At 38.7% G+C, this 14,394-nt stretch overlaps 3 protein-coding genes across 4 annotated transcripts; 1 reads left to right on the top strand and 2 right to left on the bottom strand.

The window, feature by feature from the left end:
• On the top strand, nt 1-2,462 carry otol1b (otolin 1b). Its single transcript, XM_060874970.1, has 4 exons — nt 1-456; nt 616-705; nt 804-875; nt 970-2,462. Exons 1-4 carry the CDS (start codon nt 3-5, stop codon nt 1,851-1,853), a joined length of 1,500 nt encoding a protein of 499 aa, XP_060730953.1. The 5' UTR covers nt 1-2; the 3' UTR covers nt 1,854-2,462.
• A 448-nt stretch (nt 2,463-2,910) lies between these two features.
• On the bottom strand, nt 2,911-5,289 carry LOC132848884 (high affinity immunoglobulin gamma Fc receptor I-like). Of its 2 annotated transcripts, XM_060874957.1 has the most exons (6): nt 5,171-5,289; nt 4,979-5,014; nt 4,504-4,788; nt 4,047-4,310; nt 3,500-3,813; nt 2,911-3,315 (listed from the first exon to the last, which is right to left on the bottom strand). In XM_060874957.1, exons 1-5 carry the CDS (start codon nt 5,202-5,204, stop codon nt 3,518-3,520), a joined length of 915 nt encoding a protein of 304 aa, XP_060730940.1. In that variant the 5' UTR covers nt 5,205-5,289; the 3' UTR covers nt 2,911-3,315; nt 3,500-3,517. The 2 variants fall into 2 exon arrangements, with proteins under 2 accessions (XP_060730940.1, XP_060730931.1); XM_060874948.1 differs by having other exon boundaries at nt 2,911-3,813.
• An 809-nt stretch (nt 5,290-6,098) lies between these two features.
• rabgef1l (RAB guanine nucleotide exchange factor (GEF) 1, like) lies at nt 6,099-14,367 on the bottom strand. The gene is made up of 9 exons (XM_060874936.1): nt 14,230-14,367; nt 13,031-13,223; nt 12,404-12,573; nt 10,149-10,324; nt 9,513-9,594; nt 9,280-9,412; nt 8,440-8,531; nt 7,941-8,197; nt 6,099-7,597 (listed from the first exon to the last, which is right to left on the bottom strand). The coding sequence occupies exons 2-9, from the start codon at nt 13,207-13,209 to the stop codon at nt 7,259-7,261; spliced, it is 1,428 nt and encodes a 475-aa protein (XP_060730919.1). The 5' UTR covers nt 13,210-13,223; nt 14,230-14,367; the 3' UTR covers nt 6,099-7,258.
• Between the last annotated feature and the right edge of the window lie 27 nt (nt 14,368-14,394).

The raw sequence follows: 14,394 nt of genomic DNA, 5'->3' as shown, positions 1-14,394 counted from the left end.
ATATGGGTTATCTCTCAGATTTTCCTATAGATAATTTCTTCTTTATCCACAGATCCAAAATGACTGAACTCATTCGAACAATCTTCCTGGCATTGACTGTACTGCTTTTATCTCCCATGAGCGATGCCATTAAAATAACCCCACGGCCCAAATACCAATACACCAAGAAGCCCCCTCGAGAGCTGGTCCACACTACCACACATGTTGGTAAAGCCACAATCACACCAAGGATAGTGGACTCTACCAAGACAAAAGACCGTGTTTCTTCTGTTATCACAGAAAGTACCACTGTCCCTGCTAATGCATATGTGGGCTACCATCCAGACACCACAGTCACACCCAACAGTGTGCAGGATAACTATACTCTGGACTATACAGAATGTTACCTCAACTTCTGCGAGTGCTGCCCTCCAGAACGTGGACCTGCTGGACCAAGTGGAGACATGGGACCTCCAGGTTAGTGGATATATATTGTGACACACTGTGTTTCCAGTTTATTACACACCAGTCACATGAGGCAGGCATCAAGCTTTTGATTGAGACTTCAGATGCTCTGCGTGTTGTAGCATATACTGTATATGTATATAATATTTATATAATCTGTTTGGTGTGTAGGACCTCCTGGTCAAAAAGGTGACCCAGGACTCAAAGGGTCTCTAGGACCAATGGGTCCAACTGGTATGACAGGACTGAAGGGTGACAAAGGTGAGAATTGTAAAAAACTATAGATGATCTGTAATAAACTTGTAACAAACTATATTAGATTATAATAATATGACAACACATGCTCTCATTTTCTGTAGGAGAAAAGGGTGAGAAAGGGAGCAGTGGATTTGCAGGCTCTCCAGGCAATACAGGGAAGGCTGGACAGAAAGGTATATGCCATACATTAATCCAACAATAAGATACATACAACATGCTTACTACCAAGAGATACACTGCATTACTTGCATTTTTAATTTAATTCAGGTGATACCGGACTTAAAGGTGAAAAAGGTGCAGGTGGTATGCCAGGACTCAAAGGTTCTAAAGGTGATAAAGGAGAACCTAGTGAAAACGCAACAAAAGGTGACAGAGGGGAGCAAGGTAAAGATGGACCACCTGGACCACCAGGCCTGATTGGAGACAAGGGTGAGAAAGGTGAAAGGGGAGAATGCGGACTGCTGGGAGAAAGAGGACAAAAAGGAGAACCAGGTGAACCTGGGCCCCCAGGTATGAGGGGTGATCCTGGCACACCAGGGCAACATGGAATGCATGGAAACCCTGGCATACCTGGAGAACGTGGTGAACCTGGGAACCCGGGAATCAAGGGCGAGCCAGGACCAAAAGGTAATGAAGGAGCTCCAGGTTTAAGAGGTTTAAGAGGACCAAAAGGTGAAAGGGGTCTTCCGGGAAAGCGTGGTGACCGTGGGCTTCAAGGTATGAAAGGGACAGCAGGTGACACTGTTGGGCAACTGCGTTCAGCCTTCAGTGTAGGTCTTTACCCAAGCAAGTCGTTTCCACCCTCAGGCTTCCCAGTGCGCTTTGACAAGATATTCTACAATGGAGAAAACCATTATGATGTCAGCATTAGTAAATTCAACTGTACTTACCCAGGGGTTTACGTCTTCTCTTATCAGATAACCGTCAGAAACAAGCCTTTACGTGCGTCTTTAGTTGTGAACGGGGTGCGAAAGTTACGTTCACGGGACGCACTTCAAGGCCAAGACATTGACCAGGCCTCCAGCCTGGTGTTACTGAAGCTTGCTGCTGGAGATCAGGTGTGGGTGGAGACCCTAAGGGATTGGAATGGTGCCTATTCAAGCAGTGAGGATGACAGCACCTTTTCAGGGTTTTTGCTCTATCCCGACTGACATCAAAAACAAACCTGGGTCAGGAATTGCACTGAATTCTACATCATAATCATCATCTGTGGGATTGAGATCCAGATTCGAGAGATTGTGCGTGGGACTGTATTTTAATCCCTTTCCTGCCCACTCTTGAAGGAATTGACGATCCCTCCTCCTGCCAGCGCAGATTCTCCGTTTAAGAAATGAACAAAATTTGTTCTGGTTCCCAAATTATAAACAAATTAGTATTTTAAACCGTATATAAACTAGCCAAGATGGAGCAGTTACCAAAGATGAAAGAGTAAATGCTGTAAATTCATTGTACATTGCACAAACCACTGCATCCAACATGCTTTCATGTTATCAAACGTCGCCTTTTTCTTACCATAATCTTTATATCTAACTGACATGACATTTTGTTGGGTCAGGCAGGATCCCGGTCCTGATGCACGCCTCTGAAATACCATGTCTACTTAACATACATAACCTGTTGTCTAACCTTGCATCTGATGTAATTCAATTCTACATTTTACAGTTACTCAGATGCAACACCCTATTTTACCACCGACACACTGCACCCTTTATCATTTTTGTGATTTTACTTTTAAACAATGAATGGAAAAATTTTAACTGCCTTTATTTTGGTTTAATTATATATATATATGATAAAAATTGATAAAAAAACAAAAAAACACCACCATATAATATAACCCATATGTCTATGCATTAATTAAATCAGAAGCTTTTTATCCTAAAACATATAGATTCATGTTGTAATAACCCATATGTGAAGCATTAAGATTTTTCTTTTAATATGTTTGACTATCCTAATGCGAGATGGATAAATTCAGTGTTTATCATTGGTGTTGTACAAAGATGATAGTAAACGTTGTGTATTTCCTATTACAAAAAATATTTTCCCTTTTAATAGACCATGTTATAAACCACAGATACAGTTCCATGTGTTCATTGATAGTATGACAAAAAAATTAAAAAATACATTTTTATACATATTTTCCAAAGACAAAAGGTAACGCGTTATCGGATTTAAAACCAGTGTATTAAATTCAAATAGGAAAACTGATATTTATAGGCTCAATTTTAATCTCAAAAAAATTACAGTTGATTAAATACGGTATAGAAAACAATATATAATTTGCAACATGACAATCCAGTATAAAACATGCATTATAGGGTCAAAGGTATAATCGGATGGTCGAAAGTGAAAAAAACAGAAGTTTTGCAAAAAGTACAAAAAGTACAAAACAAAAAGTATTGTTAGACATTGAAGAACCTGAAAAATAGCTGAATAGCAGTCTTGCCATGCATTCCAGGTCTGCAACATGCTTCTATTAGCAGCAAAGAGAAAATAGTGGCGTTTGGTTAAAAATAAACGATGCATGATGATGCAAGAATCTCAGCTTCTCTGAATCTCTGCTTCTGGCTCAAACTTGAAATCATTCTTTTTTCTTTTTTTTGGTTAAACCTAAATAAAGGAATTTTTATTTAGCATGTACCACATGACTTTACTTAAAGTGTGTACTTACAATGGATATAATAATCCAAATAATTATTATGTCTCGAGGACATGAACTAAAATGATATGGTGTGTTAGATATTAAATTAATATCCTGCAACTAAAAACCCAGAAAAAACTCTCAGAAACTTACATTGCATTGTATACAAGTTCAGAATAGCTGGACCTCCAGCTGTACATGGTTACTCCACCTCTCCACATTCAGAGCCTTTACAGAGACTTTGCAGGTGTAGCTTCCGGCATCCTCTTTGCTCACCCTTGTGATGATGTACGTGTCTTTGGCAGAAGGACGTTCTAGCCTCTTGTCATCTTTGATGTAGAGGTATTCTATACTCACGCCTTGTTCTCTAGTATTTACTTTGGTGATACATCTGAAGACCACCTGCTTCCCGATCGTCACCTGATTCGGATCTGTGAGAAGCACCATCCTGGGAGTCTCCAATTTCTCTGTAGTTAAACAGAAAACATAAATTCTGGCATGTTATGGATTAGACGTTGATAGAGAATGAATGCTGGGCAAGAAAAAAACAATTATATTATGAAATTCATGCTTTCATGAGATCATCCATCACTAGAACTTTTACGTTCAATAGGTCAGTTTAAGTCCATCATTTCATGGTAGCTTTTTTGTTTAGCTTGGAATCCTACTTACTACAGTATGTACTTTATAAACATCTTACCTAACACAGCCACAGAATTAGGCACAGACTGGGCAGACTGATAATCTAGGTTCTTCAGCCACGTGGCTCTGCATGAGTACATGCCATCATCCTCAAAACTGAGGCTGGGAAACACTAGGTCTGGGTTTTTCTGGGTCTTGATCTTTATGCCATCCTTGTAGAAAATTACACCTGAAATCAAGCGGTCATCGCGGACACGGCAGGTCAGAGTCAACGGTTCCTCAATTAATGGCTCAACTGAGTATTGCAGGAGAATCCAACCACCTAGTGGAGAGTATAAAAATAATTATATCCATCCAAGAAAACATTATATATATATATATATATATATATATATATATATATATATATATATATATATATATATATATATATATGTATATATACACACACACACACACAGCTTTCTGATTATTAAATTCCACAACAATCAGCATAAAGGCCAAAAGACGTTTACCATCGACATGTATTTTAAGAGGGTCGCTCAGTACCGACGACTGTGTATAAGGATGGGTCGTTATCGCCTTCTGTCCTTGACAGGTATAACTTCCACTTTGCTGGACGCGTGCCTTTTTTATACTGTACACCGTTGTGAAGCCTAAGGATACACCATCATGAAACCATTGATACTTCCAGCTGGACGAAGGGTCATCTGGGACACTGCAAGTCAGCTGCACATCTTCCCCTGAAAAGAGTTGCTGGTGTCCTGAACTCACTGTAGCTTTGGCTTTGAATTGGGGTTCTGCGTCAACATACAGTACAGTACATACATTGAAGAAATTCATCAGCGAGATTCGCCATTAATTACTAAAATTTCGACAAGAATATTTTACACTGTTTTACAAAATAAATCACTTTTTCTAAATTCCTCTGATGGGTTAGTAACTACTGGATTAACTAGCAATAATGCATTTACATGCCGTAATACGCACCTTCCAGCCTGGCGACTGCAAGCCAAGTTACAAAAACTGAAGAATGAGACAAAAAAAATGGATCGGTTTGAAAATAAAGCTCAAAAATTCAAGTGGGATTAATATAATAATAATAAAAGACACGTCTCACGTCACGTCGTCTCAAAGTCTTGCCGTGATACACGCGGCTTATTAATCTTTGCACACACTTACCCATGAAGCTGTGGAAGAAGTGCATTGTCATCATTCTGCCTTTGGATCTGTGGTTTGTTTAAAAAGCGCTAACCCTTTATATTCTGTGAGATCCAGATCCTCCCCCACGTTTATGCTTAAGTCGCACAAAAACAGGAAAAGAACATCTCTTCCTTTTACCGTAAGAAAAAAAAGCTTGGCTTCAGCAAAACACACTGTCGATTTCACAACCAGAGTGAAAGAATAGCTGGAAATGCTCACAGATAAATAAGTTCAATTTGTTCTCAGATAAAATAAAACAACAAACACACTTTATTTCATTCATTCTCAGGTTTTATTTCTTTTCTTTTTTTAGGTTTCATTGCATAAATAGGCATTAGGCCTTTTCAATGAACTGCCACACCTGCATTTGGACATAACCTTATAATGTTGCAGTAACATATGCAGTAGATGCAAGTGGCAAAAGAATTTCTTGACTATTAAATGACTATTTTTAAAATACATACATAATTCTGATGCACTCTTATAACGTTAATAATATACATCCGTACCCCGTCCTTTAACTACGTTAAAGCGTGTATATCGTCGAGCGTTTCAGCTCATCTTCCCATCTTAATAACGTACGTTTACTTAAGACGGCATAAAGATTGCGACTCCTGTTAAAAAAGATTCTTTATCCCATAATGCATACTGTATATAATAAGCAATATTTGGTGGATTTTAAGACTCATATATCAAGCTGTTACGACTTGAATTTATTGGGCTGCTGTTACAGTAAATCCAGACTAGCAGTCTGAAATATCGTCAGAATTGGAACTAGTAGTGTTTATGGATAAGGAAGTAAAACGTTGGGACGAGCTGGTGTTGACGTGGCTGAATTCAAATCTGTTCACAGTGCATCATCAACGTCGTAATTACGTTCGACGAGTTGGATAAAAACTGAAATTACATTTACGCGTCTTAAACGGTGAAAGTTTATAATCCAGTGAATAAATTGACTGCAAGACCACAATATCCCTAAAACAAAATCAATTAAATACTATAATAAATAACATGAAATCTGTATTTAAGATACAATTCTACATAAATTCAAATCACCTGTACAGAAGAGGAAGGTACATCCCTGATTAATACTTCGATTCTACGCGCTCGTATCCTCTTAAGGAAATAAAAAGCTGTGTGAACTGAAGAGCAGACTGCTTTAAAAGGTTTATCTGAATAAAGTGAACTGAATAAATAAATAAAAGTGCATAAATAAAGCTACCTCGGGTCGCCACGGGAGGAAAGGACGAGCGAAAGAGACGGCCGACGCTCGTCCGACGAGCCGTGACTGCACACGTTCGTTCTAGATACTAAATCACACCCGTCTTCATCACCCATCTTCATCAAACTGAAGCCAGGTTTACTGCTCAGATGTTACCTCATAAGAAAGGTTTAACGTTTTCCTATATATACACATCTGTCTTTGAGTTTGGGTCACATCGTCATGTCTCACTGGCTCACCATAACAATTTATAGAAGAACTGCCCCAATAGATAGTGGCCACTAGCGGTCACTAGTGGTTACTAGGCCTAAGTGGATAGTAGCCTCTAGTGGTCACTATCTATATTATAATTAAAACTATATTTAGTTTTAATTAAATTAACATTTTCACCTTTTCTGTCTCAGGGGATGAAGCCAATTTCAGGGGCTTAAGGGAGATCTGGGGACGTATCTGTTTAATAGTAATTCAGCGATTTACATATTTCCCTAAATTATAATTAAAACGATTTCTTCATCCATATGTTTAAAGTAACCCCTTTAATGTTTACTATTTACTAAAGACACAAGTTTAGTTCGGCGATGTTAAACCTCTGGTGTGCAGTCACTCGAGCGTCGGCTTGCTCGATCACAGCATGTGAAGAGTTACGTAACAAATAAACGCTGCGTGTGGAACTCAGCTGTAACAGAATAAACGTGCAAATCCATTTCCCCTAAAAACGGAAAGATAAGAATACAGATCCCACTTCATATTTAGCCTGCAGTCAGTAGGGCTTGCATTCAGGAGCATATTAAATATCAACAGTCAATTACAGATGAACTCAGTGGATGGTGTGATCTGGTATACAGCTACCCAGCGAAAACCTGGGGCTGCAGAGGAGGCGGAAGCCCCTCGCTCTCTATGTTGTCCGAGTCGATCGCAGAGGTGGATGGGGTACAAGAATCCAGGTGAAGCTCTTTCAGAACATCCTGAACAGAGGCCTCCATTCCGTCTCCCCATTCGATGAGGTCGTTCTCCAACCTGCCGGCTCTGGGGTCACTCTGTGATGAAGAGGATGAGGGATAAGAGCATCCACGGGCCTGTGGCCTGTCAGGGGACACGTGGTCAGACATGTAGAGTTCAAATTCCTCTGTAGACAGGTTTAGAGACTGAGCATCCAGCTTCTCTATGAATGCTATGGCACAGCACTAAGAGAGAGAGAGAGAGAAAGAGAGAGAGAGAGAGAGAGAGAAAGGGAGAGAAAGAGAGAGAGAGAGAGAGAGAGAGAGAGAGAGAGATTGTTTAACATGGTTCTTTTCAAACAGATCACAGAACATTATAATACATTATAAACAGAATTCAGATTTGAACAACTTACACCCACAACAAAATGAAGGCAATAAGCAAGTTATACAAAATATCCCCAAACTTCTCTTTATTCAGACGCTACAATTATAGAACCATGGCTACTTCACATGTCAATCTTTCCTCTAATTCCAGTTCCAGTGCTCCTTTCACTAGAGTAAATTAGAGTTAAGGTTAAAGGCTCACCAGGTTGGTGAAATAATATCCATCCTCGCCGCTCATAAGACGCCTGGGGTTGCAGAATCGGGTGATGTACTGGATGTTGGACTGCAACCGGGGTGGGTTGGCCCTCAGCACCACGTAGATTAGCACCGGAAGGAAGTCGTCAGCTGACGCGGCATCTTTGTTGCTGTACTTAATGGCTCTGAAGATGTCCTTGCTGCATCTGGTGACGTAAGCCAACTTATCCCTGGGTACACGCTTGGAGTCCATCTCAATTATATCTGTAGCAAGGAATGTAGTGACTCGTTAAGCTTGCGTGGATCATTCCAGCAATACAAAATGAGAAAAGCCGTGAAGAATAATAAGACCTAATCATTAAATAGTATTTAAAACACACACCCACACCCACACTAAAGACTGTTGATGGACAGACAACGGAAACCTTGAGTTTGCCCCAACAGCCAAAAGAGCTGTGCCATGCTTAAAGCAGTACATGAGCTTAAAATGACTTCAGGAAGCAAACCTGTAATGGCCTTGTCCAGACTGTCTGACACAGCAGGAATCTCCTGTTTTACTGGGGCTCCCAGCATCTGAACCGTAACCCAGTGTAAAGCCCTAAACATACACACGCTTTTAATTAGACATTTACCTGAAACACGATTTAAGGATTCCTGAAATGATGTAATATGAAAATTAATGCATTTTAAAGGTGGGGTGCACGATGTTTGAAAGTCAATGTTGACATTTAAAATCACCAAAACAAACACACCCCTAATCCAAATGGGTGTCACCCCTGTTTTGATAGCTCCACCCCACACATACTGTACATACGTAACCCAGGCGACTATTATGGCGGACCCTGCTGGGGCAGCTGGCTGAGGGGATATTTTTATCAATAAATGAACACAATGAGTAATACTATGGTAAAACAACACCAAATGTGTAAAAAAAAAAAACAAAATGTGTTTTTGTAGTACTGTGTGTTGTACCGTGAAAGGTTTAACTCCGTCTCATGCTGAAGATGACGTTCAACACCTAGAAACCGAGGCAGAGGTAACGGCAGGTATCCGCCATGTCAATGTTTCAATCGCATTCTGCTAATGTGACACATGCGCACTGAACACTCTCTCTGCCGCATATTGACAAGACACGCCCCTTTATGCTAATGTCAGACATGCGTACTGAACATTCTCTCCGCCGCATATTGACAAGACACGCCCCTTTATGCTCATTGGCTACACGTTTGTTTTGTTAGTCGGCCCAACTCAGTTTTCTGAAGCATTTCTCAAACATTGTGCACCCCACCTTTAATATAAGTGTGTGAGCATTCACTGCTCTGCTCATCTCTGCTCTAAAGTCCCACCTGATTCTCTTCTGGATGGTCAAATCTTTGGCCTCGTCATCTGCAGATTCAGGACAGAAAGCTTGTTCATACAACTGCAGCGTTATGTACTTCTCCACTTCGTCCATTATTGCTTCTACTCTCTCTGGACTTCCTGTCTCACACACACACACACACAACCAAATAAGTAAATAAATAATCAATAAATCTTTTAATATAATTTTCTTTGCATTTAATGTGTTTAACTTCGTTACCTTTGAAGAGGCTGTTTAAGCGCTCAGACAAGTTATGGTAAAAATCTTGCACAGATTCGGAAAGATCCTCTGCACCAAGATCCTGAAAGAAATGTCAGAGGATCATGTGTATATGTCAGCTAGCGAAGCAAGACACCAGGCATTTACTTGAAACCGCACCAGGATGAAGTGTTAATGTAAATATACACAAGAGATCATTAGTAAAAGATGTTATACAGAGTGTTCATGTACTGTTACAGAACTAGTACTAATAGGTGTGTGTAGGCGTGGCATTGCTTCAGTATAACTGACGGAACATGAACGTTTGGAACGAATGTGGGCTAAACAGATAGGGACTGAGAAACAAACAGGGCTTTGTAGGAAAATGTCAGGAATTTGAATCCTGTGGGGAAAAAAAAACACATGATCTGAAGCTTGTGGCCCAAACATGCAGTACTGCATGTTTGCATTGTTCATTCATTCGTTCCTTCATTCATTCCTTCATCCGTAGTAACTGCTTGGTCAGGTTCGCTTAACATTAGGCTACGGTTTTGTTTCTTTTTTGGGTAATAAGCAAATGAAATTAATTTATTTGACACCCACAATACAGACGCAGATACATATACAGAAAGTGTACGAATACAATTTACAGCGTACCTTCTTGTAAGCTACACTGTGACAGAAAGCATGGCACTGTTTAAAAATATCCCGTCCAGGCTTATGCAGCGTCTTGAGGAAATCGATGAACTGTCTTGTGGCTTGGTCTGATTCGGCGACGGGCTGCTGGTTGATGCTGGTTGACGTAGGAGGTGGCTGGCTGGGAACGTTGACATCTGATGGGGAAGAAAAACTATTCGTTCATGGTGTATCGTATCGCCCCTTTACCGAAAGAACGTGAGCGGAGGCTACTACGATAACAACCTCTGGATATGTCATACATTACGTATGAGGGTTAAAAAAAAAATCCAACGAATACAAATATTTTACCGAATATTTCATCTAGTCAGCATAGAATGCATGGAATCAGATATCATTTTCTTATCTGACTGGCTTTTTATAAATGCTTTATAACAAATAAAAGAAAACAAAAATGGACGTTAAAGCCAAAAGGCTCTTCAAGGCTTTCTATTTTTTTTAAATTACAACACTTCATGTGTCTCCTGACAGGAAACAAATCTGACAAAAATGGCAAGGAATGCTGACGGTGCAGGGGCACGAACTTCTGTACGTATACACCCTTCCCCTTCGCTTAGAGCTCTCGTACGGATAAGCAAAACACACATCCAGCTTTATCTTTCCAGTAGGAATGTCGTGGAAACAAGGTATCTTACTGACCCGTGGTGTTATCACTTCTCACATGAACGTGCTTGTAAATGAACTGTGATTTAATCGGACAAACAAAGCAGCGTTCTGTAGCTACGCACTGCTGACTGATAACACCAGTGATCCGGTATGAACATATCCACCAAAGGGTTAATGCGGTCAACGAAGACGAAATTTGAATACTACAATGCCACAGTTCTTGAATTTGTTTCTGCTGCAAGACGAAAACACAAGTTTGCTGTATATTGATATTTCAAGTCACACAGATTATGATTAGTGGATTTGCCCAGTAAATAAATAAACAAACAAACAAACAAAACAAACAAACAAATAAATAAATAATAATGTATGGAAGAGAAACAAATAATAATGTAATGGAAATAATAAAATTAATTAATAATTAAATAATTATTAAATAATAATTGTTGTAAATATTTTAAATAATTAAATAATTCGTAATTATTTTTAATTCATAATTAATTCAATAATATTTAAATAACTAAGTAAATAATTATTAACTAATTAAATAATAATTATTATTTTGAATAATTAAATATTAAATAATTAAATATTTTAAATAATTAAATTAAATAACGAATAATGGACTGTTATTAGAGAATAATCACTGCTATTTATTTTCCTTTATCAACAAAACCCAAGTGATTTATTCCTTACACACTTGAAGACATTTATAAGAAAAGAAAAAAAAAACATATAGATAAGGACATCCTTAAAAATATTTTGGTTTGCAGTAAAAGTAAAAAAAAAAAAAAAAAAAAAAAAAAAGGGTCGGTAGGTAGGTCTATATTTTTTTTTCGAGTTTCAATGTAAAAAAAGTACAATTTTGGTGATGGTGATTACGTAGGTATGACTTTAAACAAATTAGCATATCGTGACGTCACTGTCTTCAACCCGTGCCTTCGGGCGCAACATTGCAAACCTTATTTTGTTGCTGCGCAGTTTTTCCAGAACTTCTTGCCAAGCTAAAGCGGTGTCGAGCTGTTTTAATGAATTTTTTAGATATATTATGGTGCCCGAACCCGTTAATATTCTTTTACTGCTTTTGTATTAGTTGTTTGAAGAGTAAAAAAAATGGTCGGTCTTAACGCAAATTTACAACCGGCAAGTCGGTCGGACTTAAAGCAAAAAAAAAAATTTGAGTCGGTCCTAAATTGACAGGGTCGGTCGTTTTACGGCAAACAAAAATATTTTTAAGGATGGCCTAATGATAGGATTTTTTTGCTGCACTGTAATGATGGCCTTGCTTCTTATGTTTGAGGATTCTGGCATTTGCATTTTAAATGCTTTGTAAATAAGTATTAGAGCTCTAGGGTCAAGCAGATAAGGCAGAATTACAGTAATCCAATCTAAGTGACACAAAAGCATGAGTAAGTCTCTCGTAACCACAAGTGGACAGAACATCCCAAACCTTTAGATAGTATTATTTGTTTTTACAGACATTACTCATGTGCTTTTAAAGCTGTGTTGAAAAATGACTCGTATGTTCTAGATCTTTAGGACTTTCCTAACCATCTTATCTTAATCACAAGAATATATAGAATATTAGTAGACTAGATCCAGAAACGTACCTCTGCTTTTTGTCTTTGCAAGCGTGGAGAAAAAATTCTTTCCTGATGGGACAGGGTGTGATTTTTGAGTGTTCCTTTTCGCTTCGGGTTTGCTCAGACTTGTGGACAAGTTCCCTGATTGTGCCCCCTGGTTGATACCTGCGTAAGCTGCCTCTTCTTCTCTTTGCAGTCTGGTTGACACCAAAAACAAAAAACAACCAAAAAATGAGTAAATAAAAACAGTATACACAATAAGTCACACAGGCAACATGGACATGTACGGAAGATCTGAGGATGTACGATATACACGTCATTATACGGTATTTATTACAAATGCATATAAAAATCATGTCACATTGATTTTTTCCCCCTCTAAATTTAGTCACCTGTCAAATCCCACAAACAAGACTGGTCTTCTTTGTCAACCGATGATCACGAAGGATGAAAGTTAACACCTGCTTCCTCTGATACACGTCTCCCCTTGTCAAAAATCCCACCCACCCATAAAGCACAGCTGATTTTTCTTCTCCCTTTTCCTTACGATCGTTGATAGCCGTGTCACTGTCTGGGTTTGAACCTGCTAATAATGATAACGATAAGAAGGCGTTCCTTGACCCTCGTCATTTCCTCACCCACATTTACTCTCACCTCTCGGCTAGTTTCTGGTCCTCCTCAATCTGCTTGGCTCGTGAGTTGGGATTCTCCACACGCCAACATTTGGAACAGAGACCTCCCCAGGCCAAATTGCCATAAAAACCACAGCCTTTATTGCACAGCAGGGCCGCCTGATCCACGTAGATCCCTCGTCGTGCAGTGCTCGAACTCATTCTCCTTTGTACACCTTCGTCAAGTAAAATCAGACTACATTAAGATAGGATTCTCACGTCACATTTAACCAAAGCAATTGTAATTATTAAAATATATTTATTTATAAATAATTATAAAAACAATTCTGGTCCATAATCCATAATAATGCAATGTTTTAAAGGTTTTCTACATCTAATTTCATTCATAGAGTCAATCAGGAGTCGACTGAAAGATTTAGAGTCAATATTAACCAGGTAAAACTGATTCGGCTCACAGACAAAATTATTTTAAAAAAAGTGAGTTGTGGTTGTTTAAAACAAACAAACAAACAAAAAAAATCACTTATACAAGAAAAATTCGCCCTTTTTTGGCATTTGATCGAAAAAACAAAAAAAAAATAAAACGTGTCGTTTGTGAGGATTCGACTCCTGAGATCCGCAACACCAGGAACCGAAATTTTATTTTGGTTTTATTTTAATTAATATTATTTAACTCAGAACTTTTCAGAGTTCAGTTCATGACATTAATAAAAAGATAACAACAAGCGAATCGTGTACCATACAAAATAACTTTTCGTGTACACGCGACATAATATTACAGATTATTAACATTAGCCGCATCCCAAATAACCCTTAATTCGACTCCTAGTGCACTAACTAGGGCGCGTGTCAGAGTTGAGACACAGCGACACAATGAAGTAGTGTATTGGGAGCAAGCGTTGATTTGGGATGCGGCCGCTTCTGACAGATTCGGAACAACAATACAAATGACTGACACCACACATTTAGACAGCTAAACATCCCAAAGTTTTAAGTTAATGACTTGGGTTGTCTGTATTGTTTAAAGATAATCAGCTAAGATTGTATCAGAATCACAATATAATGAAGTTTTCCTGTCATCTGTTATAATACACTAGCTACACTAGCTAGCTGAATAATAGCTAGCTAGCTAAGGAACCGCTGTTCATGACAATAAAGCAGTAATTTACCACCGACACCACAATTAAACGTCAAATTAATGTGTAAACATATTGGAATTACCGGACACTCCGAATGTTGTCAGTCAGTTTCTTTCCACACTCATAAAATTGTAAAGATCGACTGAAAGTCAGCCAAGGCATTAAGAACAGAGGTTTCCATTTCCTGTGAGTCGACTCAACTCAGGCGGTCAAAATAAAAGCCTCCAGTATTTTATCCGTGTGTGAC

The sequence above is a fragment of the Tachysurus vachellii genome, chromosome 1, assembly GCF_030014155.1.
Source record: "Tachysurus vachellii isolate PV-2020 chromosome 1, HZAU_Pvac_v1, whole genome shotgun sequence".
NCBI lineage: Eukaryota > Metazoa > Chordata > Actinopteri > Siluriformes > Bagridae > Tachysurus > Tachysurus vachellii.
The sequence above is the reverse complement of the archived record's forward strand: the minus strand, read 5'-3'. Positions and strand labels throughout refer to the sequence as shown.